The sequence below is a fragment of the Ips typographus genome, linkage group LG11 (assembly GCF_016097725.1).
Source record: "Ips typographus isolate SLU linkage group LG11, UJ_Ityp_2.0, whole genome shotgun sequence".
NCBI classification, from domain to species: domain Eukaryota; kingdom Metazoa; phylum Arthropoda; class Insecta; order Coleoptera; family Curculionidae; genus Ips; species Ips typographus.
In genome coordinates, this window is record NC_138432.1 from 2,446,318 (window position 1) to 2,472,175 (window position 25,858).

The window sequence follows — 25,858 nt, forward strand, 5'->3', positions numbered from 1 at the left end:
CTTAAAAATATAATCGAACCATCTTGCTCAGCATACAATAGTCCGGTTCTATTGGTTCCTAAAAAATCGCAAACTGATCAGAAAGCGTGGAGATTATGTATTGACTTTAGAGCTGTAAATAAGGTACTTATAGGAGACAAGTTTCCGATTAATCGCATAGACGATATTTTAGATCAACTTGGTAGAGCAAAGTGGTTCTCAGTAGTCGATTTGTTATCAGGATTCCATCAGATACCTTTAGATGAAGAATCGCGAGATTTGACTTCATTTAGCACCGATAAAGGTTCATATCGATTTACCAGATTGCCTTTTGGACTTTCAGTCAGTCCCAACAGTTTTCAAAGAATGATGTCTATTGCTTTTGCCGGAATAACTCCAGAAAAAGCTTTTTTATATATGGACGATTTAATAGTAATAGGCTGTTCAGAAAAACATCATTTGAATAATTTAAAAAGTGTTTTTGAAACTTGCAGAAAGTACAATTTGAAATTAAATCCCAAGAAATGCAATTTTTTTAGAAAAGAGGTCACTTTTCTAGGTCATAAAATAACAGACAAAGGTATTTTGCCCGATGAAACGAAGTACGATATTATAAACAAATATCCGACGCCGCGAGCTGCTGATGAGGTAAAAAGGTTCGTTGCCTTTTGCAACTATTATCGAAGGTTTATACCAAATTTTGCAACTATCACATTACCTTTAAATTCGCTAACTAAGAAAAATGCTGAGTTTGTATGGTCAAGCGAATGCGAAAGTTCATTTAACCGTTTAAAGCAAGCACTAATTAGTCCTCGCATTTTGCAATATCCGGATTTCTCAAAACAGTTTATTTTAGTTACTGACGCATCCCAACTTGCTTGTGGTGCAGTTCTTTCACAAAATTTTAATGGTCAGGAACTACCTATAGCTTATGCATCTCGTATGTTTACAAAAGGCGAGTCTCACAAACCAACTATTCTTAAAGAACTCACAGCTATTCACTGGGCAATAAAGTACTTTCGTTGTTATTTATATGGACAAAAATTTTTAGTAAAAACAGACCATAGACCTCTTGTTTACTTATTCTCTATGAAAGACCCGTCGTCCAAATTAACCAGAATACGATTGGATTTAGAAGACTTTGACTTTGATATAGAATATATAAAAGGAACAGATAATGTAGGCGCAGACGCCTTATCTCGAATAAATATTTCGGATTTGCAGGAAATCAGAAACACGGCTCAAATATTAGCAAATACCAGATCAATGACTAAGACAAACCAAAATTTTAATAAACACACTACTACTGGGGATAAACAATTATCACGTACTGAAGAACCTCAGATTTATGAAGCCCTTAATAATTATAATGTATTGAAATTTCCTTCCTTAAGATTTGAAATTGATAAAGAATGCATTCACATTATTATTAATTGTCGCAAAAAGAGCGCTCGTTGTTGGCTTTCAATTACTAATGGCAATTTTTCATTACCGAAACTATTGTCTAAGCTGAATAACATGGCTGGTGATAGTAAGTTTACACATTTGCGATTGAATTTAAATGACAAGATTTTCACACGGTGCACCGTAAATGAATTAAAGGAAGTAGGGCATAAAATACTTTCAAAAGTTAAAATTGTTTTATGTAAAGAAAGAAAATTAATCAAAGACAATGACGAGAAACTTAACTTAATCAAACAATTTCATGATGATCCTATGTTAGGTGGACATTGTGGCCAGAAAAGATTATTGAAAAAATTAAGGTCATTTTATCTCTGGAAAAATATGTCACGTGACATCGCTAAATATCTTAGGCAGTGTCATAAGTGTCAGGTAAATAAGGCCGCCGTTAAACACATAGAACCTTTAACTTTGACTCCAACTCCTCAAAAAGCTTTTGACATTGTCTGTATAGATACAATAGGACCACTTCAAAAATCAAATCACAATAACTGCTATGCAGTGACGCTGCAATGTGAACTAACTAAATACATCGTAATACTTCCAATACCCAATAAAGAAGCTTCCACAGTAGCACGAGCTATCTTTGAAAAATTTATCTTAGTATATGGACCTATAAAAGAAGTAAGAACTGATTTAGGAACAGAATACAAGAATAAAATTTTTGAAAGTTTAGCAAAAATGTTAAATACGCCGCATAAAACTAGCACTGCGTATCACAGTCAGTCCATAGGTGGATGCGAGAGAAACCATTCTTAATGAATTTATGCGAATGTACATTGATCAAGCTCATACAGATTGGGATATATGGACAAATTACTACACTTTTTGTTATAATACGACTCCTAGTACTTATCATAACTACACACCTTTCGAGCTAGTATTTGGTAAAAGAGCAGACCTACCTGAAATATTTAATGGTTCTCGTGTAGATCCTTTATACAATTTAGAATCGTATGATCAAGAATTTCGATTTCGGTTGCAGTTAGCGCAAAATAAAGCTCGAGACTTTCTTGAAAAAACCAAACAAAAGCGTAAGTTGTATTATGATCAGCAAACTAGTCGACTACAAATAAGCCCGGGAGATTTTGTGCTTATAACCAACGAAGATCGTCAAAAACTAGATTCTTGGTTTGATGGTCCGTTTGAAGTCATATTAATTGAAGGTCCAAATTGCATTGTTAAAGACAATAACAACAAGCAGATTAAGGTTCATAAAAATAGAATTAAGAAATATAATGTCTCTTGATAATTAAGTTTAGTTCTAAGTTAGATAAACAGGCCTGTCTGTAAATATCGTAACTATTATAAATATCGAAAGTACACAGTGTAAATACCCTAAATACTGTACGTACATTTAATTTATAGGTATATTATACTATTCTTAGCATTCATCGTGCCGGTAGTGTTCAACGTGCGAAGTGTTCAGTTATTAGTGTTCCTACTGTTTTTTATTGTGGGCAGAATCCTAATGTGCATCGTTGGTATTGTACCGTCGTACTCCTTAATGACACACTTCTTGTACAACACTGTATATTGTTTACAAACAATAAACTGACACTGACACTTAACCTCGCAATCTGACAACTTCGACTTCACTACAACCATCAACTCAACAACTAACTAACCAGGCCTGGTTCAGCTGCTTATATAGGCTTCCATGGTTTCTAGAAAGTTCCCAAGTATTCATGAAACAGACTTTCTCTCTCACACTCATTAAGCTATAACATAAATCTCTCTCTATATAAGCAACGGAGCCAGGATTTTCTAGAACACAGACAAAAGAATGTAGAACGTAAACAAAGCAACATAACATACAGGGGTAACAACAAATAACTAAAGAAATCCTAACTAATAATCAAAAGTTCGCTTCGCAACACTGCCCCCCTCCTAGAGTTGATCGTCCCGATCATCAACTCCACCAGCTTTGGGTGGTCGGTAAGGTGCAAGTCGATCCAGGTGAACTATTTTCATTTTCGCCCGATGTCCTCGCTGTATTCTGTAGACGACGTCGTTCAGACGCTTTATAACGTCGTAGGGTCCCTCCCATGACCTCTGTAGCTTCGGTGACTTTCCTTTCTTTCGAGCAGGATTGTATAACTAGACCTGATCACCGGCTTGGAATCCGCTGCTGTTGGCCCTTTTGTCATATCTTGTCTTTAGTCGGTCGCTTGCAAATTTCAACTTCTGCCGGACTTCCTCATGGATCACGTGCAAGCGTTGCGCCAATTTTTCTGAATAGCTATCACAAGAGGCTGGGGGTTCTTCCGGTCGTCCAAAAAAAAGATCCATTGGCAAACGAAGCTCCCTTCCAAAGACAACACTAGCTGGTGTTTTGCCAGTGGAATCATGTACTGCCGATCGATAAGCCATCAGGAACAACGGAATGTGCTGATCCCAATCTGTCTGATTGTTATCGACGACTGTCCGGTTGAAACGTTCCACCATTCCGTCTGACTGTGGGTGTAATGGAGTAGTTCTGGTTTTCTTAATTCCCAATCGGTCACACACTTTCGTGAATACTGCCGATTCGAAATTACGCCCTTGATCCGAATGCAGCTCCCTCGGTACTCCAAATCTGCAGAAGAAGTTGTCAACCAGAACTTCTGCTACAGTAGCGGCTTCCTGGTTTGGTATTGCGTACACTTCTGGCCATTTACTGAAGTAGTCCATTGCGACCAAGACGTAGCGATTTCCGGAATTAGTTTTGGGAAAAGGTCCAGCTACATCAACGGCAATCCTCTCAAACGGAGCTCCGACATTATACTGCTTCACACATCCTCGGCTCCGAGTTTTGGGACCCTTGCTACTGAAACAGTCTGCGCAACGCCGACACCAATCTTCTACATCTGAGCGGCTTTGTAGCCAATAGATTGATAAGCCATTTAAATTGTTGTTTTTAACTTTTTTAAAAATTTTCAAAAACTCAAAAATTGCGTTTTTTTTTTATAAAAATCGATTTTAGTCAATTTTTATAGTGTTCTGCAATTAATTTGCTTTATTAAAATTGTCATTTTGACTAATTTTGTATTTTTTCAAAAATTTTTAAAAATTAAAAATATGTGTTTTTGATTAAAATTAAATCTATTCAAATTCTAAAGTGTTCTGCAATCATTTTGCACCATTAAAACTGTAATTTTAACTGTTTTTATCTTTTTCAAAAATTCAAAAAGTGTGTTTTTTTATTAAAAATCGATTTTATTAAATTTTTATAGTGTTCTGCAATTAATTTGCTTTATTAACCCTTTCGGAGGATTCGTCCACCCCAGTGGACACATTTTAATACAATAGCTGTACTACTAAAAAAAATATATATAGCCTTAAAATACTTTCTGTACACTCCAATAGACCATCACAAATCGCAATACAACGAATGGCGCCATCTATCGATTATCTTCTCAATAAATAAAAATAGTAATAATTAAATATATAATATATATATAATAATTAAAAAATAAAGCAGTGTAAACACCTGTTGCGTAGTGTACGCCGGTACGTAAACACGCGGTTATAAGTTTGTTCGTAAATTAGTGATAATTTGAAAAATATTGGTGTTTTTGCACAGAAATCGTAAGTATAAACTTTGCCAAAGATAATCCAACTGTAGTGAGTGTAGTCAAAGCTGTATTGTCACTTAGTCGTATATTTATAAACATGTCCATTGAGATGGACAAAAGTACATAAGGAGTAAAAATTACACTAAAGCGTTTTTTTAGTTTCATATTGATTTTTTTTTAGTAGAAGGCTTGGAGAAAACAAATCTCACAGACGAAGAGCTGCTGGAAATAATTGAAAACGATGCATTTTCTGACATCGATGTGTTATCTGATGAAGATGATGGCTGGGAAAAAACGGATTGTTCTAGAAGTAAAGGTTTGAGAGTTTTTTATAAAATAAATAATACATTTTACATTTAGGAAGCGATGATGATATGATGGAAGTTGAACCACCTGAATAGTGTGATCGTGCTCTGTTCGAAACAGGTAAAACTATTTGATAATTTTTTATGTACTTCCAATTATAAAAATCTATATCTCTTTATCACAGATCTGATAAAGAGATATAGAGATCACTCCTGACATCGATGTTGATTACATAAAAGATGGTACACATATCTTGTACCCATTTTTCCAAGTACAATTTAGAAATTGTATGTTTTAGAGCCCAATATATGCGCGGGTGATGTCGATATTGAAGCAGCCTCATCTGACCCTGGAAAGTCATGTTACGCCGCAGTGCGACGAAGGGCAGAAATTGGATATTTCAGAGTTTTATAAAAAGTATGACTTGACCGAAAAAAAAAAGGTGCAATGGATAAAAGACGCCTTCTATGAAACAAGATCTGTGAATTGGGCGGATTCTTTCGAAGAAGAAGTGATTGATTTGCCGGAGCCAATAACGTTTATTGAAAAATCTATTTCAGAATATATTTATGACGAAATGTCTGCTAAAACCAATCTATATGCAACTCACGCACAACAGTTCTAAGATTTTCTGCAACAAATATTGCAGAAATAAAAAAATTTGTTGGAATCCACATATTGATGGGAAATTTGAACTTACCGAGAATAAAAATGTATTGGGATTCTTCCATTGGTATTTCCATAAACAAAGAGAACATGACCCTAAAAAGATTTTCCAAATTGCGTCAAAGCATTCATTTAGTGGATATTACCGCTAGAGAAGTTGGAAATACAGATCGGTTATGGAAAGTTAGGTCAATTTATAATTCTATAAGAAGCAGATGTTTGGAACTTCCACTAGAAACAAATTTATGCATAGATGAACAAATGGTGCCTTTCAAAGGACAGATAAATATAAAACAATATATAAAAAACAAACCAAAAAATGGGGCATCAAATTGTTCGTCTTGGCTGGTCAGAGCGGTCAAATTTATGATTTCATAATATACCAGGGCTCGACAACGGAAATTGAGCCTGAGCTAACTGCACTGGGCTCAAGTGTTGCTGTTATTATGCATCTGTGACAAAGAATTGTCTCTAAAAATCATAGACTTTATTTCGACATCTACTTTGGCTCTTATCAGTTGTTTCAGTACCTAGCAATGAAGTCGATTTTATACAATAACTTATTTTATACAAAGCACCTCCAAAACGTAGTGGAAAATTTAGTTAAGTTTATTTGGTGTTTTTGAAAAACTGTGTACGAATTTACAACGGTTTATTTGTAAGTATCATTTTTAGTACTTTTAAAGGTATTGAGTTAATTTGATGTCTCTAAATCTTTTTTTTACATATCTTACACTTTACTTCTAATAAACAATATGGAACCAAACCGCATAGACGTACGCATACGAAGAAGTGACGGGGCCGTTAGCCATGACGGGTACTTACTACCACAAACTCCGCAGAATTTTTAATGGAATTTGTTAAGTACTTTGAAATTGGTTTCTAGATTCAGCTATCTAGGTAACTTCTTTACAGTATTGAGAAAAGAAAGATGTTCTAACTACGCTAGGGTTAATAAGTATTATTTAATAAGTATATTTTAAAATAGTAGGGTCTGATTTCACAGTTTCCATAGAATAAAAAAGTTATGCTGATGTGAAAGTACCGGCACTTAGAATTGTTGTATATTACCCTATACAAAAACGAAATCATTTATTCTCGCATTTAAATTGCGCAGCATAAAATAGCCAGACAACCTTGAATTTCTATAAAAATCTCTCGAGAGACTAACCACGGTTGTCACTGTGAAAATTCAAACGTTTAACACGCGTCCCTGACAAAAACACATGCAAAAGCATACTAGGATATGCATTTCACGTTTCAACCGGCAACACCGGTATCACTCAGTGTCTGGTACGCAAGCTCCAGACAACTGCGCGTAAAAACGGGGCCTAACATTTATTCAAAGCGCCGCAAAGCGGTCGTTTAAAATAAAACGGCAGAACGCAGCAAAGCATCGGCGAGTATGGAAGCCTGGGGTATGGAACGCTTCCCGAAAGATCATCAATCACCCCGAAAGACGGTGATACTTATTCTCCTGTGGGGTTCAGAACAAGTTAAAATAAAGCGTGGAAGAAACGTTCAAGAAAGCGCTTTTCCCTGATAATTTTGCCATCTAGTTTGTTACTGGGCAGGCACGTCGCCGTTCAGTGTAACTTCTACTCCACCAGGTTGTTAAGTCCAAAACAAATCGTTAAAAGTCCCATTTTCGTGTGTAAAATTGCTCCACTGCTCAAGTGGTCACCACGTCACCCAGACAGAACATTTTGTCTCCGTTTCACCCAGAAGATTTCAGTCAATAAATCTTCTTACCAATTTCGTTTACTCTTTAGTAAACCACAATTTAGCTACCTACACAGAAAAGTCAGATTAAGACTTTACTTCTTACCAGCAACAATGACCTGTTTACCCGTTGCCGGACAACCGCCTATACAGGGCAGGCCAAAAGTTTAAATTTTTTCATTTTTGTTCGTGTTTTACGACGAAAGGGCTCAAGTTAGAGATCCGAAAAAATACAGAAAACTAGTCCGTGATAGGTACTACAACTTTCATTATTACGATTTTTCAATCAAATCAACCGTACAGGCGCAAAAAAATCAAAACCGTTTTCCCATGTTAATCTCCTATGTCCAGGGTGCTCTTGGACACCTGGTATATTGTCACGTTTAGGGGGTAGCGTAGGAAGAGAAACAAGACTGTAGCTCAAGTAAGTCTTCTTTATTAGGCACTGTATTACTCTTAGCATCGAACACCGTCCAAGAGGGGGTGTGTGGGTGTGGGTGTATGTGCGTAAGGCCTTCGGAAGTGCCGCCAAGCGGAACCCGCTCGATACGAGCAGGGTGCCCCTATGTCCGACACGCCCAAAGGATTTACTTAAGGCACTGCAACAGGGTAACGAGCCGTCCGGGCACTAGAAAGTTCGGACTGTCGCTCGTGACCTCCCTCTGGGGATGACCCCAGAGTTCGGTGATTTAGCCGAGCTACGGTGCATACTCGTCAGCGACCTCATTACGCTAACCTTGCTGACTATGGTGGATACTGGGGGTGCACCGTAACTATTAACACGGGTGTGACAATATCTCAATCTAAAATGAGTAACAAAGATATTTCCCTTCTCAGATATCAAGCTGACAATATACCACATTTCGATGGTAATGCAAGATTGTTGCAAAGATTTAATTGTTCTTGTGAAAATTTCTTGATAAACTTTCAAAATGCAAATGACCCAACTGACGCAATCAATATCATACTTTTAGACACAATTTTGGGAAAATTACGTGGGAGAGCAGCAGATCTCATTGGCTCTAGATCTGAACTGAAAACATGGCAACAAATCAAAAACGCTCTGAACGTAGTTACGTTACTCAGACCAAAGAGGTATTGATTGTCTAATCCAAGATTTAATTTCCATTAAACCCTTAAAAAATGAAACTCCTATAAATTTCGGAATGCATATTCAAGACGCCAGAAGTCTCTTATTTGCTAAATTAAGTTCTTTGATTGTAAACGAAAATGAAAAATTAACTAACCAACAAATGAAAAATTAACTAATCAACAAATAAATGAATACCCATCTACATCCGAAGAAACACCTCAACATTTCGTCTTGCCTGATAATGATTCTTCTGCAACATTCCAGATTAATTCTGAAAATTCTGAAGTTTATAATAATTCTCCTCAATATATGCTCCGAATTTAGATTACAATGAATCCTATTATAATTCCCAAAATGACTATTATCCAGGTGAACAACCCTAGTACCCATCGGTACTTGAACCCCAAGAAAATTTTTCACATAATACAGCTGAATACAATACGATCCGACCTTACCTATATTTATGTTCCTGAAATTAACGCTAGCTTTTTAGTTGACACCGGCAGTTCTCGTAGTTTAATAAACCCTAAACTTGCATATCATTATTATAACCATTTTATTTCTAAAGAAAATTTTTACATTCAAACAGCACATGGTGTAACCTTTTATGATGAAGTAGCTGAAATTCCTATATTTGAAATTTTTAAAACTACAGGAAAACATAAATTTTACTTAATTTATTTTTCCAAAAAATACGACGGTTTAATAGGAATTGATATGTTAAAACAACTAAACGCAAATGTTAACTTTAGTTCTGAAAAGATTGAAAGACCAAATGTTAAAATTCCATTCATATTTGAGGAAAAACAAATTTAAAATTCTTCTAATTTTCAGAATAATTCAATCATAATTCCAGGAAGAACCCAACAAATAATTAAACTTCCAGTTACATTAAAAAAGGAATAGGTATTTTAAATTACATACATTTTGGCAAAAATTTGGAATCACCTAAAAACCGATATTAAACTACATTTTCATCAACCTTTTGACATCGAACCAATTAATATCTTTGATGTAAATTTTGTTGAAAGAATGGAGACAGATCAAGACTTAACACAATATCATGACGATCTTCTTAAAGAAAATTTAAAGAACATCCGCCTAGATCATTGCAATCCTGAAGAGAAAAATACCACAAGAAAACTATGCTATGAATTTAGAGACATCTTTTACTACGAAGGAATTCCCCTTACTTTCACTAACAAAATTATACATAAAATTAACTTAACAAACGACAGTCCCATTTTTACAAAAAGTTATCGTTACCCTGAAATTCACAAGGCTGAAGTAAAACAACAAATTTCAAAAATGCTTGAGCGAGGTATCATTCAAGATTCAGTTTCTCCTTGGTCTAGTCCAATATGGATAGTTCCTAAAAAGCTTGACGCTTCAGGAAAACGAAAATGGAGAATGGTTATTGACTATAGAAAGCTCAATGAAAAAACTATTGACGATAAATACCAGTTACCAAACATATCAGACATTTTGGATAAATTAGGCAGAAGTCATTATTTTACAACTTTAGATTTGGCAAGTGGTTTCCACCAAATTGAAATGGACCCAGAAGACATTCAAAAAACTGCATTTTCCACCGAAAACGGTCATTACGAGTTTAAGAGTATGCCGTTTGGCTTAAAAAATGCACCATCAACTTTCCAACGAGTAATGGACAATATTTTACGCGGTTTGCAAAATGAAGTTTGTCTTGTTTATCTTGACGACATTGTTATATTTAGTTCATCTTTGCAGGAACACTTAAACAGACTAAAACAAGTTTTTCTCAGACTTCGTGAGTCCAACTTCAAAATACAGTAAGATAAATCTGAATTTCTCAAAAAAGAAGTACAGTATTTAGGACATATTGTTACAACCGATGGCGTTAAACCCAATCCTCACAAAATAGCAGCAATAAAAAATTTTCCCATTCCAAGATCACAAAAAGAAATCAAATCATTTTTAGGCTTATTAGGTTATTATAGACGCTTTATAAAAGATTTTGCCAAAATTACTAAACCTTTAACTCTTTTGTTTGCAATGGCATCGTTCAAATCGACTGTTCCTACCGATGTTCATCCGGAAGGAGTGAGTGGTCATTGGTGCATCAGTGAGGTAATTCAAAGTAAACAGGCGGCCGCGACCTCTCCCGTGGAAAGAAACGCCATTCTCGACAGTTTAGTGATCGGATTTTTATCGGACAATATTAATCGCGAAGTAAGAAATTACAGTTTGCCCGTGTGCGACTCTGAAATTGCGGCCGTTTTTGTAAACGAACCACCCTTCGAAGTCGATTTGTGCATCTAACCACGAGACGGCTGGGTAGACACGAACTTAAAAACCTCAATAAATGGGCCGACTCCACGATCTCGCCTACCCGTGAATTAAATGAATTTTTAATTTTGCACAATGGCGGCAAATTGTTTCAACAATACGTAGTGGACGCTTATGTCAAAGTGGAGGCGAACGAGCTGTGGTGGCATAAAACCCCCCAGCTATTTAGATGGCGAGCCAGTTACGGTAGTTTGTTAAGGTACTTGGAGACAAGGGCTAACGCGGCTGGTACAGACTATCGAGTTGGGTCAATTTTCATTTTGCCTGTGTCGTCGAGACGTGAAATGCGATTCACGAATCGCCAGTACCTCGATGCGATTAATGTGATAGCAAAACATGGCCGGATCTCTTTATCACGTTTACGACGAACCCGAATTGGTCAGAGATCCAAAACAACCTCGCTTACATACAGAAATGGCCAAACCGTCCTGATTTGGTTTGTCGCGCATTCCACATTAGATTAACCGAGTTTATGGACGATATGGTCAAGAAACAATTATACGGTACCGTCCATAACTATTTATATACGAGAGAATTTCAGAAACGAGTCTTGCCTCATGCTCACATTTTGGTGACGTTTTCACCGCGCGACAAACTTAACAGCCGTGAGCGCGTCGACGATGTCGTTTCAGCCGAGATACCGGACTATCAAGTCGAACCGATTTTGTATAGAACGGTAGCCGACTTTTATCTGCATACAAAGTGTAGAGGACCGACCCGCGACCCAAACGTTACCTGTTTGAGAGCGGACGGTACCTGCAAAAAGTATTTTCCAAAGGCCCTACGGGAGGTCACTAATTTAAACTATAACGCTTCAACGGTCAAAAATGGACACCCTGAATATCGTCGACGTCGCAACAATCACATGATCATTTCGAACAACATTACGTACACCAATGCCGATATCGTGCCTTACAATCGTTACGCGGCACTCAAATATCAGAGTCACATCAATTTTGAGTGCGTCGGATCCTTGGCATCCGTCAAATATCTGTAGAAATACGTAACGAAGGGTGAGGACATGTGTCGCATGGAAGCGAAATATGAAGTCCATCGCACTATAAATTGGGACGAGATTAGTAATGACCTAGACTGTAGGTATGTAAGTTCAATGTTCAATGGAGGCGTGTTGGCGCCTGTTCCAATTTAAGATGAGCGATCGAAGTCATTTGGTTGTATGTCTGCCTGTTCACCTTGAGGGCCAACAGACCATCGAGTACGAGGAGGACGAGGACGCGGCAGATTTTGCTACGCGCCACCATCGACACCAAACTCACGGCTTACTTTAAGCTAAACCAGATGGAGGGAGCGCCACGTGATTTATTTTATAGGGAAATCCCGGAAAATTACACGTGGAACGCAAAGCGCGGTCAATGGCAATCACGTGTTTATAATCGTAATGTGGTTGGCGTTGTCGTCATTCAACGCACAACAATGAATTGTACTGTTTGCGTACACTGTTGCAACATGTGCGTGGCTGCCGATCATTTGTCGAACTGCGCACTGTCCGTGCATTTGATTCGGACAGTGGTCAAACACAGACAGGTGGTGAAACTATCGTGTGCGACACGTATCGTGAAGCGTGTGTGCGTCGCGGTCTTTCCGCAAACACTGATATATTTGACCGTGCGATGCAACAAGCTTCGACGCGTGCGGCACCATATCGTTTACGTAAATTTTATTCTTTATTAGTGTTGGTCAGTTTGGACGCGGGCCAATCATATGTGGTCAATGTTTTAGCGCTTTGGTCCAAATTCAAGTTTCCGCACATCATTGCCGACTTGGTATTGGGTCCACGTCCCACCACCACTTCATACGGTCATGCCTATCATCTTGCCATTGCACAGATCGATTCGATCTTGGCGAGAAATAGTAATGACGATAACTTGACGTTGGCCAGGTTGGGTTTGCACGATCCCGAAGCAATATCCTACGATGACGGACGTAATGACGCAGATACCGAGGTAGTTGCGTCGGGCGTCGTGCGGTGGAAGGGGTGGCGGGGCAGTTGCTGCTGCCCGCAATGATGACGATAATTATGCCGACGAAAGATAGATAGATAGACAGATAGACGAAAGTAATCGTGAACGGATTGCTTGGGAGGAGTATTGCTCTAAATACCGTGTTGTTAGTTTGACGGTAGAACAGCTTGGCATCTACCGTCGTATAGTGTTTGCCATTTTACGGCGAAAAAATTTACTAAACAATGGTGATGCGTGTTTTCATTTTGGTGTTAGTGAGTGGTTAGTGTCGCAACGTCTCCATCGATTTGGTCAGTCCGATGACGACGACAACGACGACGAGGACCAGAATAGAGACCAACAAGGAGTCAATGACGGTTGCATCACACCAACCAACACATCCAATCATGTATTGCCACCGATGCCTAATGTTCGCGATTGCCAGAATTTGTTTTATATTGATGGCCCGGCTGGCACGGGCAAAACCTTTTTGTATAACGTATTAAATGCTCGATTAAAGTCGAGCCGGTATATACATGGATTGACAGTGTTGAAGGTGGCGTGGACGGGAATTGCAGCATCCCTAATTATGGACGGCATGACGTGCCACAAGGCCTTCCGGATCGACTTGGACCTCAACGAAACGTCCACGGTGGGCTGGCCCGTTGAGCACAATCGCAGCAAGCGGATGGCTGAAGTGGACGTCATCTTTTGGGATGAAGTGTCAATGACCAGTCGATTTGCTTTGGAGGCCGTCGATCGTTATTTGCGAGACATTACGCGCTCTCAAGTACCGTTCGGCGGCAAAGTGATTGTGTTTGGCGGGGACTTTCGTCAAACCTTGCCCATTGTGATGCGTGAACATGGGAATGCAATGTCGATACTGAATCGATCGGTTTTGAGTAGTTTTCTCTGGCATTACGTGATGCCAGGCAAGCAGAGTCTCTCTGAAAATTTGAGAGCCAGATCGTGTCCAGATCAACCAGCAGCACCACAAGCCAATAACGGAATGCCACCACCACCCTCCGATCGTAACAATAACGATATTGGCGACGATGCAATCGAACAACTGATGCTGAACATCTGTATGGACGACGATGGGATTGTGCGAACACCACCACCACCACCACCTGTGGTACAAGCCATTCCACCAGCCACAGAAGATGTCGTCGCCAATATTGTACCCGGAGAAGCAGCTGCAGCAGCAGCTCAACAACCTCCCACCACCACCACCAACAATGACGAAGAACCCAATGACCTGTACGTGCCCGTTGATGTTCTCAATGGCATCAATACGTCCAATTTGCCGCCGCACGATTTGCGGTAAAAGTTGGAGCCGTAGTGATGTTGTTGCGCAACATCGATCTGGGTAACGGACAGTGTAACGGATGCAGGTTGTTGGTAAGAAGAATGCAGGATCAATTGCTCGAATTGGAAACATTGACTGGACCGTCTAAGGGGAAAATAGTTTGGCTACCACGTATGGTATTGCGCAGTACCGTTCCAGAATTGATTTCGCCCATACAGCGAACTCAATTCCCGGTACGCCTTGCATTCGCTATGACTGTTAACAAGTCGCAAGGACAAACTTTTAAGCGGGTAGGGATTGCGCTCACCAGTCGCTGCTTTGCTCACGGCCAGTTGTATGTCGCCATGTCGCGAGTCGGCGATCCTGCACAGGTTCGAATTTTCGTGGGGCCACATCCGATGCAAGGTCGTTTTACATTTCCTACTACCGTGCTCACAACGCGGAATGTGGTACACCGCGAAGCGTTTACGGTAAGACCGGATCCGCCTGTAGTCGTATATAATATACGGAAACGGGCCCATCAAAACGTCAATGCTGTAGTCGTTGGTCCCGATGGTGGCAATGTGGTTGATGGTGATGGCGGTAATAATGGTGGACCACCACGATTATTGTCGCTGCCACAATTATTGTTGCCCCCATTGGACACGGCGGTATTACGTGTTGATGGGACCAGGCGGATTGGAGATCAACCATCGACCTTGAGTTGAGATACCCTGAGGAAGACGACATGTCCTCTCATCAAGAGGAGGTGCCACGCCCTTTGGCTACGTCACCACAGTCGTCGACGCCGCGTCACGCATCGCCATTTCGCCTTCAGTCAGTGTCCAACCGTTTTCGAGTACTGTGTATCGTTACGTCGCGCCGAGTAATTTCCAACGATGACGAGTTACCGTCAACTAGCGGGTATGTGCCGCCGAAGAAGAAACGGCGAATGATTATTCATTCGTCATCTTCGGATAGCGGCTCGAAACAGTCAGTGTCATCGCCTACGTCGTCTCGTGGTTCCGAATCATATAGTGAAGCACTTCCTTTGGAGATCGATGAAGATTTGCTTCACGGTATTAATGAAATATCATCCGACGACGAAGGCGATATTGTCGATTCATCGGTGAATGTCCGGGCCGAAGAAACGACTGACGCGGCTGTTATTCCGGCTACACAGATGGCAACTTTAATTCGTGAGGACTTTGCCGCCATCAGACAAACTATAATAGAGTGCGAGGAAATAGACTTTGACTTTTCACTGCGTACCGAAATGGCAGCAACTTTGAAAGCCGTGCGAAAGCAGGTTGATGAAGTTGTTTGCCTGGGTAAGAAAATGTCTTTTTAAAAAACGCATTTTCTTATGCAAAAAAATTGGTTCTTTTCAGAACGACAAATTAGTTGAAAAAAGAAAGTTCGTTCAATTTATTGTGTGTTGTTTTTTTTTTTTGTTTACCTACGTAAACAAAGACGACGACGCCAACAAAGTAAAAATTCCACTCGGCGGCTTTGCATCGAATTCAAAAAATCAAACCACAAATTAATTGATAAAACGTAATACTGTCTACATAATGTAGTGTTTTTTCGTGCTGTTTTTGCAATTCCGTTTAGAAAAATGCAAATTAACTTTATACCATTAACTAATTACCATTATATGTGTTTATTGTACTGCAATTTGTTGACAGTAAGAAATTTGACTTTTAACAGACGAGCGAGTCCGTTAACAAGCCCCGCCTACTCGGTTTTGTCGAACGGAGCGACGCGATTGGTTGGCGCGACAGTATAAAACGGGTCCTTTAAGGGTGTTTTATTCAGTCCGCAGTCATGAGTTCTCGTAATATTGGAAGTGCTGAAAATTCGTGGGCGCCTAGTGTGCCAGCAAATTTTCGCAAGGCCATGTTGACCGATATTGAACGGTTATCGGCTGCATCGTCGGCGATCACGTTAGCCGTTCAATCTAGGCAGGAGGAGATTGACACGAGGACGTTGTTTAGACAACAGCTGAGTGACAACTCTGCTCTTATCCAAAAAGCAATTTTAAGTTGCGAGAAAAAGCTGGAGGAGGCAGTGAATATACTTGAAAGCTAGTATTTATTTACTGCTTTTAAGTATATTCAAAAACCAGTTCTTTTTAGAACTAAAAAATAATCGGTTCTTTTCAGAACCACAAATTAATTGAGAAAAGAAAGTTTGTTGAATTTATTGTGTTGTTTTTGTTTTTTTTTTTGCAACATATGTATTGACGACGACGCTAACAAAGGAAAAAATCTACTAGCCCGCTTTGTAGCGCACTAACTGAATAAATTACTCGCGTTTGTGGACAATCTTTCTCCAATTGCTTTTAACGTTTTAAAACCGGCAAAGATCGACTTTGGTGTTGATCTAGCGTTCATAAATGACATTTTTGTGTCCAATTACGTCCGCTGGGACTATATTGGACCCTGTAGTACGAAGTGAATCGTTTAATTTAGCTTTTAATCAAGGTTTGTAAGCAAATTTTTATTTATATATGAGTGTAGTGTGTTTTAAAAAGCCCTTTTTTGTAAATAAGAGATAAATAATCTCTCCAGCGTCCAAAAATACCTATTTTCGGTAACAAAAGTCTTACTGACCCGGAAAAACGTTATTGTCAGACCGAGAAAGAAGCTCTTGCAATAGTGTGGGCCGTCGAACATTTTAAAATTTATTTATACGGCAAAGAAGAGTTTGAGCTGATCACTGACCACAAACCACTGGAAGTAATTTTTGGTCCAAAATCAAGACCTTCTGCCCGCATTGAGCGGTGGGTTATGCGCCTTCAATCTTTTAATTTCAAGATAGTCTTTCGTCCTGGAAAAAGTAATATTGCAGATCCGTTGTCTCGACTGTGTCAGACAGATCCAATTCCATTCGATAATCACAATTTCGTATACCATGTAGTTGAATATTCAAAGCCGATCGCCATGACTTTAAATGAAATCCGAGAAAACTCTGAGAATGATGACGAGGTAGGAAAAATAATAACTGGAATCAAACAAAAAATATGGGTTGAACCCGTCAAACATTGTCGAACTTTTCAAGAAGAGTTTTGCGTGTGTGATGATATTTTACTGCGCGGTACCAGAATTGTGATTCCACATAAACTGAGACAACGAATTCTGGAGGCTGCTCACGAAGGTCATCCGGGAATTGTCGCTATGAAAGGTAGGCTGCGTACACAAGTATGGTGGCCCAAAATAGATGAACATGCAGAAAAGATTGTCAAATCTTGTAAAGGTTGTACATTAGTATCTACTCCAGGACCTCCAAACCCAATGAAAAGAAGGTCAATGCCTAACGGTCCATGGATAGATGTCGCAGTTGACTTCATGGGGCCGTTACCTAATGGTGTTTACCTTTTTGTTATAGTCGATTATTTTAGCCGTTACAAAGAAATTAAAATTATGCGATCCATAACTGAAATAAACACGGTAAATGTGCTAAAAGAAATTTTTTCAAGGCTTGGTTTGCCCATGTCCATCACATGTGACAATGGTAAACAATTCTGTAGCCAAGAAATTAAGTCATTTTGTGAAGAAAATGCAATAAAAATATTTTATACTATACCCTATTGGCCCCAAATGAACGGTGAGGTAGAACGTCAAAATAGGGACATACTAAAAAGACTTAAAATTAGTAATGCTGTAAAAACTGATTGGCAAGAGGACATTTTTAAATACTTGATGTACAATAGTACACCGCATACCACTACAGGAAAAACCCCGCATGAATTGTTTTTTAAACGTCAATTTCGTGACAAAATACCTAGTTCTATTGACACTGGAAATGCAACTTTAACTGAACTAGATGAGGAAGTGATTGACAGAGACCGGGTTCAAAAAGAAAAAGGGAGAGAACTGGGAGATAGGAAAAGGAAAGCCACAGAAAGTGATTTACAAATTGGAGATAAGGTATATCAGAAAATTATGGTTAAATCAAATAAAACAACTCCAGACTTTGACTCTACTCCATACTTAGTTACAAACAAAATGAAAGGTGATGTAATGATAAGAGACGAAAACTCAGGACAAGAGTTTCGCCGAAATGTAATTCATTTAAAGAAAATCGAAGGAGAATGAAAAATTTCTGACGATAGATCAGAGAAGAATAATTGAAAAATAAAAACTAAATTGAATATGATTAGGTATACTTATGTTTGTGTTTTTATATTGTTAAATTATTGTTAACGGTTATATTTGGTATTAGTTTCATATTGTAGGTAAGTAATTGTTGTGATATATGTAACATAGTATTTTAAGTTGTCATATATCTATCAAGTATAAGTTGCGGTTTGGATTGGTTATATATATTAAATTTTTCATAATAGTTATAACCTCTGGATACTGGAAAAGGGAAGAGATGTAATGTATTGATCGTACTGACTGGTACCCAAGGAATGTATTATGATGATGAATCACAAAATAAACAGAGGATTATTGAATGTGGTTTCGGAAAGTAAAGCAGACCAAGCAGAGTGAAGTGGTGTTATATTATAACAAAGTGTTTTATTTTCCTAATTAATAGAAGTGAAGAAAGAGAACATTACAAAAGCCATTCCGTCAAAGTGATTTATCGGTGACAATGAGTTCAAGCGACGAAAATGATGTGAGTTGTCCTTCTACTCCACTCCACAGCAGTCGTCGAAAAAATATCGTCTATATTTCGAGCCGAAAGTACTTTTGCCGCTTTTACATGATTGCAGCGTTCGGCTTCGCCTCAAGCTGCAATTTTCATGTGCAAGCGGCAAATATGTCCTTTCCGCTCTTAATATAGAATATACTATTGTACAAAATCAATATCTATAGGTCATATTTAAAACCAAGGGAATACCAAAAATACTGCGAGTTGATCGAGGAACATAGGTAATTTTAAAACCATTTTAAAAAAGAAGTAAATCATAAAATTTATTCTAGTTCTAATAGGGAGCAAAATGCAGAAGAAAACAAGTTTTCGTCACTATCGGGACGACGAATTGTTGACATTTCCCATTTTCTACAGTCCATTTTAAATTTTCCTCATCATGGATTATTTTCGTGTAAAGCGCAACATATTTACATAAAAAGAGAAATGAGACAAGGCTTAATCTCAAAGTTTCTCCTAAGTTGTCGAGTTTGTAAAACCGATCACCAGGTTCACAGTGATGACCCTGCGAAGAAAATATTTAACGTGAATGGAGCAGCTTTAAATGCAAGCGTTTCTGTTGGAATTGGATATGACCAAACGTATGAATTCTTGTCTCTCCTAGAGATTTCACCATTGTCGAAGACGAAGTATTATTCGTTACAGAACGAGTTGGTAGAGGCGTACAATGAAACAGCTTGGTCGTCAATGATTGAGGCAGGACAGGAAGAAAAGAACCTTGGAATACAAAATAATGAAGTAGATCAGCTTGGACGACCACTAATTACAGTAGTGGCAGACGGAGCTTGGTCAAAAAAATCGTATAAAAGGAACTACTCTGCATGCTCCGGCGTTGCAGCTATAATTGGGTACCGTACTAAAAAAATATTGTATTTGGGTGTGAAAAATAAATATTGTACTTGGTGTAAACTCTTTGGCGAAGATATAAGTCACTCCTGTTACAAAATTTTTTCCCGGTTATCCACTGCTATGGAAAGCAAAATTATTGTAGAGGGTTTTAATTGCATTCCATCTTTTCTTTGTAGTTATCTTAAAAATAATATTTTAAGGTTACGAATAGCCGTTGATTGCGCCGCAAAACATTACAGAGTCACAAATGACGATTATGACACTAAAGTTAAAAACCTACAGAGTGACATAAAAAACAGCATACATCATGTATTTGGCAATCACCAACTATGTCTTGCATATTACTGCAAAAGGAAACAAAAGAAAATAATTTGATTCCGCAAATGGAAGAATGTGGTTTGCTTAAACATATACAGTGTGACCCATTTAGAATGGAAACACCCCTATAAAATTTTAGGTTATTAACCGATTTCAATGATTTTTTTTTAAATAATTAGGAATGAAATGTCTATTACGGGAGAAAATTTTAAATATTTATTTCAGTTTTCAGGTCATATTACGATACTTTTTCTTGATAGAAAATAGAGAATTTTTATTAGCGATTTTTTATTGAAAAAATTACTACGCCACTGGATCTATAGTGCTTTCAAATAGCTGTGACCAAAATTTCATGAAAATCCATTCATTAATAACAAAGTTATGACAAATTAAAATTCAAAAATCCTCTAAGCTAACGGTCACAAAAGAACACCCTGCATCAACTGTTGCCATAGAAATGGTGTTATTATTTACTTGTTTATTATTAATTATTAATTGATTAATTTCTAAAAAAAAAAAAAAAAAAAATCAAAAAAAAAAATCAAAAAAAAAAAAATTTGGTCACAGCTATTTGAAAGCACTATAGATCCAGTGGCGTAGTAATTTTTTCAATAAAAAAATCGCTAATAAAAATTCTGCATTTTCTATCAAGAAAAAGTATCGTAATATGACCTGAAAACTGAAATAAATATTTAAAATTTTCTCCCGTAATAGACATTTCATTCCTAATTATTTCAAAAAAAAAATCATTGAAATCGGTTAATAACCTAAAATTTTATAGGGGTGTTTCAGCTTAGAGGATTTTTGAATTTTAATTTGTCATAACTTTGTTATTAATGAATGGATTTTCATGAAATTTTGGTCACAGCTATTTGAAAGCACTATAGATCCAGTGGCGTAGTAATTTTTTCAATAAAAAAATCGCTAATAAAAATTCTGCATTTTCTATCAAGAAAAAGTATCGTAATATGACCTGAAAACTGAAATATTTAAAATTTTCTCCCGTAATAGACATTTCATTCCTAATTATTTCAAAAAAATAACCATTGAAATCGGTTAATAACCTAAAATTTTATAGGGGTGTTTCCATTCTAAATGGGTCACACTGTAGAAGCCTGCAATTACAGACTTATTTATAATGCCAAAAGTTTACTTAAAAACTTAAATAATAATGTTTGTGAGGGCTATAATAGTTTAGTCGCTAAATTCATTGGTGGTAAACGCATTAACTTTTCATGCCGCGGTAGTTACGAAATGCGGTGTAATGCTGCCACAATATTTTTTAATTCTAAAGGACGCTTCCATGACAATTTCCACAAATCTGTTACTACCAGAAGTCCCGGTCTTTATACTAAAAGATTGATCAAAAAAGTATTAGGCCAGAGAAGCCGTCAAATAAGATTAACAAAACCTCGAAAAAGATTATTTCATAAGACCAATGATGATGGCCACGATAGAAACTACGGACCGGAGGCCGACAAAGATCCTGAAATAGACAATCAAGAACTGGAAAGACTAAGAGAACCATTTCTTAATGAATTGGCAAAAAGTGACGATGAAATTAATAGGATTTTTGAAAAAACTAAGAGCCAACGACTTTGCGACAATTGGTTTTCTGAAAGACGCAAACGATTAACTGCGTCAAATTTTGGAAAAATAGTTAAACTAAGAGCATCGACAGATAAAAACAAAGTGGCGCAGAGTTTGATATCGTCAACGTTTATGGGCAACGTGAGTACTAGGTATGGGGTTGAACATGAGACATTGGCAATTAAGGATTTAGCACAGGTTCTTGAAGTAGATATTAAAGATTGGCTTAATTATTCATAAAGAGAATCCTTTTTTGGCTGCATCTCCAGATGGTCTTATTGGTAATAACATTATTGTGAAGTGAATTGTTCGTACTCGGCGAGAGAAATGACCCCACAAGAAGCTATAGAAAAAAAAGTAATTAAATTCGGCAAAATGGAAAATATGATTTGTTCTTTAAATCGTAATCGCCCATACTACTACCAAAATCAAGGACAGCTATTTGTAACAGGCAGAAAATTTTGTTATTTTGGTGTATGGACTCCAAAAGGTTTTGTGTACGAACGTATCAAACCCGACACAAGTTTATGGTCAGAAATGTTTCCAAAATTACGTCAGTTTTATATGGAAAATTGTTTACCTATATTACTGAAGGAAAAGTTGTACGATATGGTTTCTTAATTCCGAAGTTGTTTATTATTACCTATAGTTCAATTCTTTACATAGAAAACATTGTATATTTATTTTTAGTTGAATTGTCGTCCTAGAAGAGGAATCAAAGTAGCAAGTTTCCTGCCTAGGTATGAAAGTTTTCTTTCAGTTCTTTGTATCCCGTCCGGTTCAGTACCTTCAATTTTTAATATGTAAATAGTAAGTCAGTACCATCTGGCTCGGTATTCTTAAGTTAAATTATTTATTATCTAGTAATATGTAATTTATTCATAGGTTATATCCCGAGACGTTTAAGTTTTCTCGGGTAAATTGTGAATAGGTGGTTTTTTGCAAAACGGCTCTCATTGTGGAACTAGAAAAGTTCTCTGAATTTGATTGGCTACTGGTACAATGTGTCTAAATTCACATTTAGTCATAAAAAATAATATCAGTTTATAAACAACACAAAAGTAACTAACTAGGTTATTGCCGCTAATACACCGCCAGCAGGTCACCGGGCAACCAGGTACCAGACGCAGCGTCAGCAGGAAAATCACCAAACCTTCCAATGTGGAGCACAGAACAATATTGGTCAGCACGTATTATTTTAATTCAATTTGTTTATAACGTTTGTTAATTTGTATAAATAATTGTTAACTGTTAAATAAAAATAAGTATTAATCCAACAGCGGTTCTTACTCAACCTTCCAACCTAAACCTTATACAACAATAAACTACCAAGTATCCTGAGCATTCTTCCTGAATTCCATTACAGGAATTTACATTGGTCCTTCGAGCAAAAAACCTTCAAAAAACCAACTGATTAGAATTCTCTCAAGCCTGTGCGGTGCCCAAGTATACCTTGGGTGGGAGTGGTTCTTCTCAGTTAATTCCCTTTACAAATAAACACACATACCTTCCTTCCTGCTGTAACAAGGGCCTTGTCTGGTTGCAGCATTCCAAACTGATTAGAATTCTATCAAGCCTGTGCGGTGCCCAAGAATACCTTGGGTGGTAGTGGTTCTTTTCAGTTATTCCTTTGTATAGCAGGTGCACTGTCTGGTTATACAATTCTTGACCAAATCATACCATCCCCAACCAAACAAAGAAATTGGTTGAGATACCAGCAAACAACAAACAACAAACAAAAAAAAAAACACCTACTAAAATCATAAGAAGAAGCCAGGACATACAAACCTAGAAGAATGGAAGAAGCCAACGAACTCGCCAAGGCACAAGATCCCTTGGGTAAAAAATTAAAAACCCTATTTACCAATTACAAAAAAGACGCCCACGAGAGGAAAAATGAACAATATTTTCTCAAGAAAACTGCAGAGTTCGAGGCCATTTGGGAAAGCATTGAAGAAAACCATAAGCAGCTTATAAAGCTTGACGTTCCGACGCATCCGTATTTCACAACCAGTTATTTTTGTCAACTACAAGAGCTACTCCAAGAAATTACCAAACATATTTCCGATTCCAAACAAAAGTTTCTTCAGGCAGCCAAACCACTCGCACAACAAGAAGCCTTATATTATAATCCAATAATATCAAACACCGAGAATGAAAAACCACTATTCCACAACAAAAACAAACAAAGCCCAAGACAACATTGGAAAAAGGTATTGATCGCTGTTCTTTTTGTTGTGATGATCCAAGCGTCCAAGGCAACTCAACATTCGATCCATTATCCTCCACCAGGACTATACATTGAGCACATGGGACATGCACGAATAGACAGGGGCACCTTCAGAATTGACCTGAAGTACGAGAAAAATAGAATGGTGAACGACTCAATAAACGTTCAAGATGCAATTAATCAGATAGACAACCTCTGTCAACGAGCAAAATCAATAGCAGGGGACACACAATGCATATCACTGATACATCATTTAAAAGAGAAGGAAAAACAATTTCAATGGACACAAAACGGATTACAAACTGTGGTATCCAAGCGTGAAAAAAGAGGAGCGTTGGGAAAACTACTTACCGCCGTATTCGGAGTAAATGATGAGATCTACACAAATATTGACGAATTAGATAAAAACCAAAAGGAGCTAATCAAGGCATCCAACCACCAAACCAAATTCATGTTACATGCTCTATCTACTTTTAATGACACCGAATCCAGAATCAACAATAAACTCGAAAGATTCCGGGAGAAAATCAATGAAGGCATTGCTTCAATAAATGAAATGGAAGAATGGTATCGAATGGTGGATACAAATAAACTGACAATTCACATTGTTAGTTCATATCAAGTGGTCTCCAATTACATAGATGAACTTTTGAACTATTATAAACGATTGTTAGATGTTCACTACCACAAAGTTCACATATATGACTTAATATCTCCGACCCACATTGAAGAGATTATAGCAGCTGCGTCCAGAAAGATTCCTTCCAACATCAAAATAATATCCTATCCTGTGATCCAGACCAGAGTGGAACACAGTGACGAATTTATCCACGTCTATGGATATTTTAAACAACAACGAATTTATGCTAATCAGATCGACTCCAATTCCACTGAAGACAGAAAATAAGTCCTATTGGATCCTGGATATTCCAAACGAATTACTAGCAATCGACTATGATTCACAGTTGTACTTCCAAATTTCTGAATATGAGTTGAACAACAGTCTGAACATTGCGGAAAATGTCTTCGTATGTTCACCCACTACAACAAGAGGCATAGAGACTAGTCCAAATTGCGTAATAGACCAAGTATACCAGCGAGAAGAAAATACCTCATGCAAAATCACACAGCATTCCATATCATCAATAATATGGAAACAGTTACACACTCCAAACTCATGGTTAGCAATTACGCCTGAAAAAACTAAAATTGCCATTATTTGCGATGGAATCCGAAACGATGTGTCTCTAAATCAGACTGCTATTATAGAAACAACTCCAACTTGCCTCATTCAAACGAAGAAGTACATCCTAACGCCTAAGAGGTCAGACAGTGTCACTGTCTTACAGGCATTCTCCAAACCTATACTACAAAATATATCATTATTCCCAGTTATGCACGGAAGAGAAACCACGGTAATTGACGAACCTGTAATTGACGCATCCAACAAGCTTAATGAAGTCAGGAGTGAAGAAATTAATATCAAACGACAACTTGAAACCACGCATTGGGAGACAGTCAAAAAGCACCTTCTAATCACAAGCCTCAGTGGTACCGTGATAACTATACTTGTTGTTATCACACTTATGCTGCTAGTCGGGTTCTACAAACGTCGACAAAGTAACAGCTCCAATAAGAGAAGAGACAGAGATGCAGCAGACATTCTATTAAATACAATCAGAGCTGCCCAGCCACCCACAGAAGCGATTGTCCTCGAACCAGTATTTCCCCATGACGGCTCTGAACATTGATGGCATGGCAATAGACTGCACAGAATGTCTAAATTCACATTTAGTCATAAAAAATATTATCAGTTTATATATTTCATAAACAACACAAAAGTAGAAA

At 37.7% G+C, this 25,858-nt stretch overlaps 2 protein-coding genes across 2 annotated transcripts; both read left to right on the forward strand.

Annotated features, from left to right (window-relative positions):
* Positions 1-11,593: 11,593 nt before the first annotated feature.
* Positions 11,594-12,109, forward strand: LOC145735674 (uncharacterized). Its single transcript, XM_081989655.1, has one exon. The coding sequence runs from the start codon at positions 11,594-11,596 to the stop codon at positions 12,107-12,109; it is 516 nt and encodes a 171-aa protein (XP_081845781.1).
* Positions 12,110-19,992: 7,883 nt separating this feature from the next.
* Positions 19,993-22,165, forward strand: LOC145735675 (uncharacterized). Its single transcript, XM_081989656.1, has 2 exons — positions 19,993-20,242; positions 21,302-22,165. The coding sequence occupies exons 1-2, from the start codon at positions 19,993-19,995 to the stop codon at positions 22,018-22,020; spliced, it is 969 nt and encodes a 322-aa protein (XP_081845782.1). The 3' UTR covers positions 22,021-22,165.
* Positions 22,166-25,858: the final 3,693 nt, after the last annotated feature.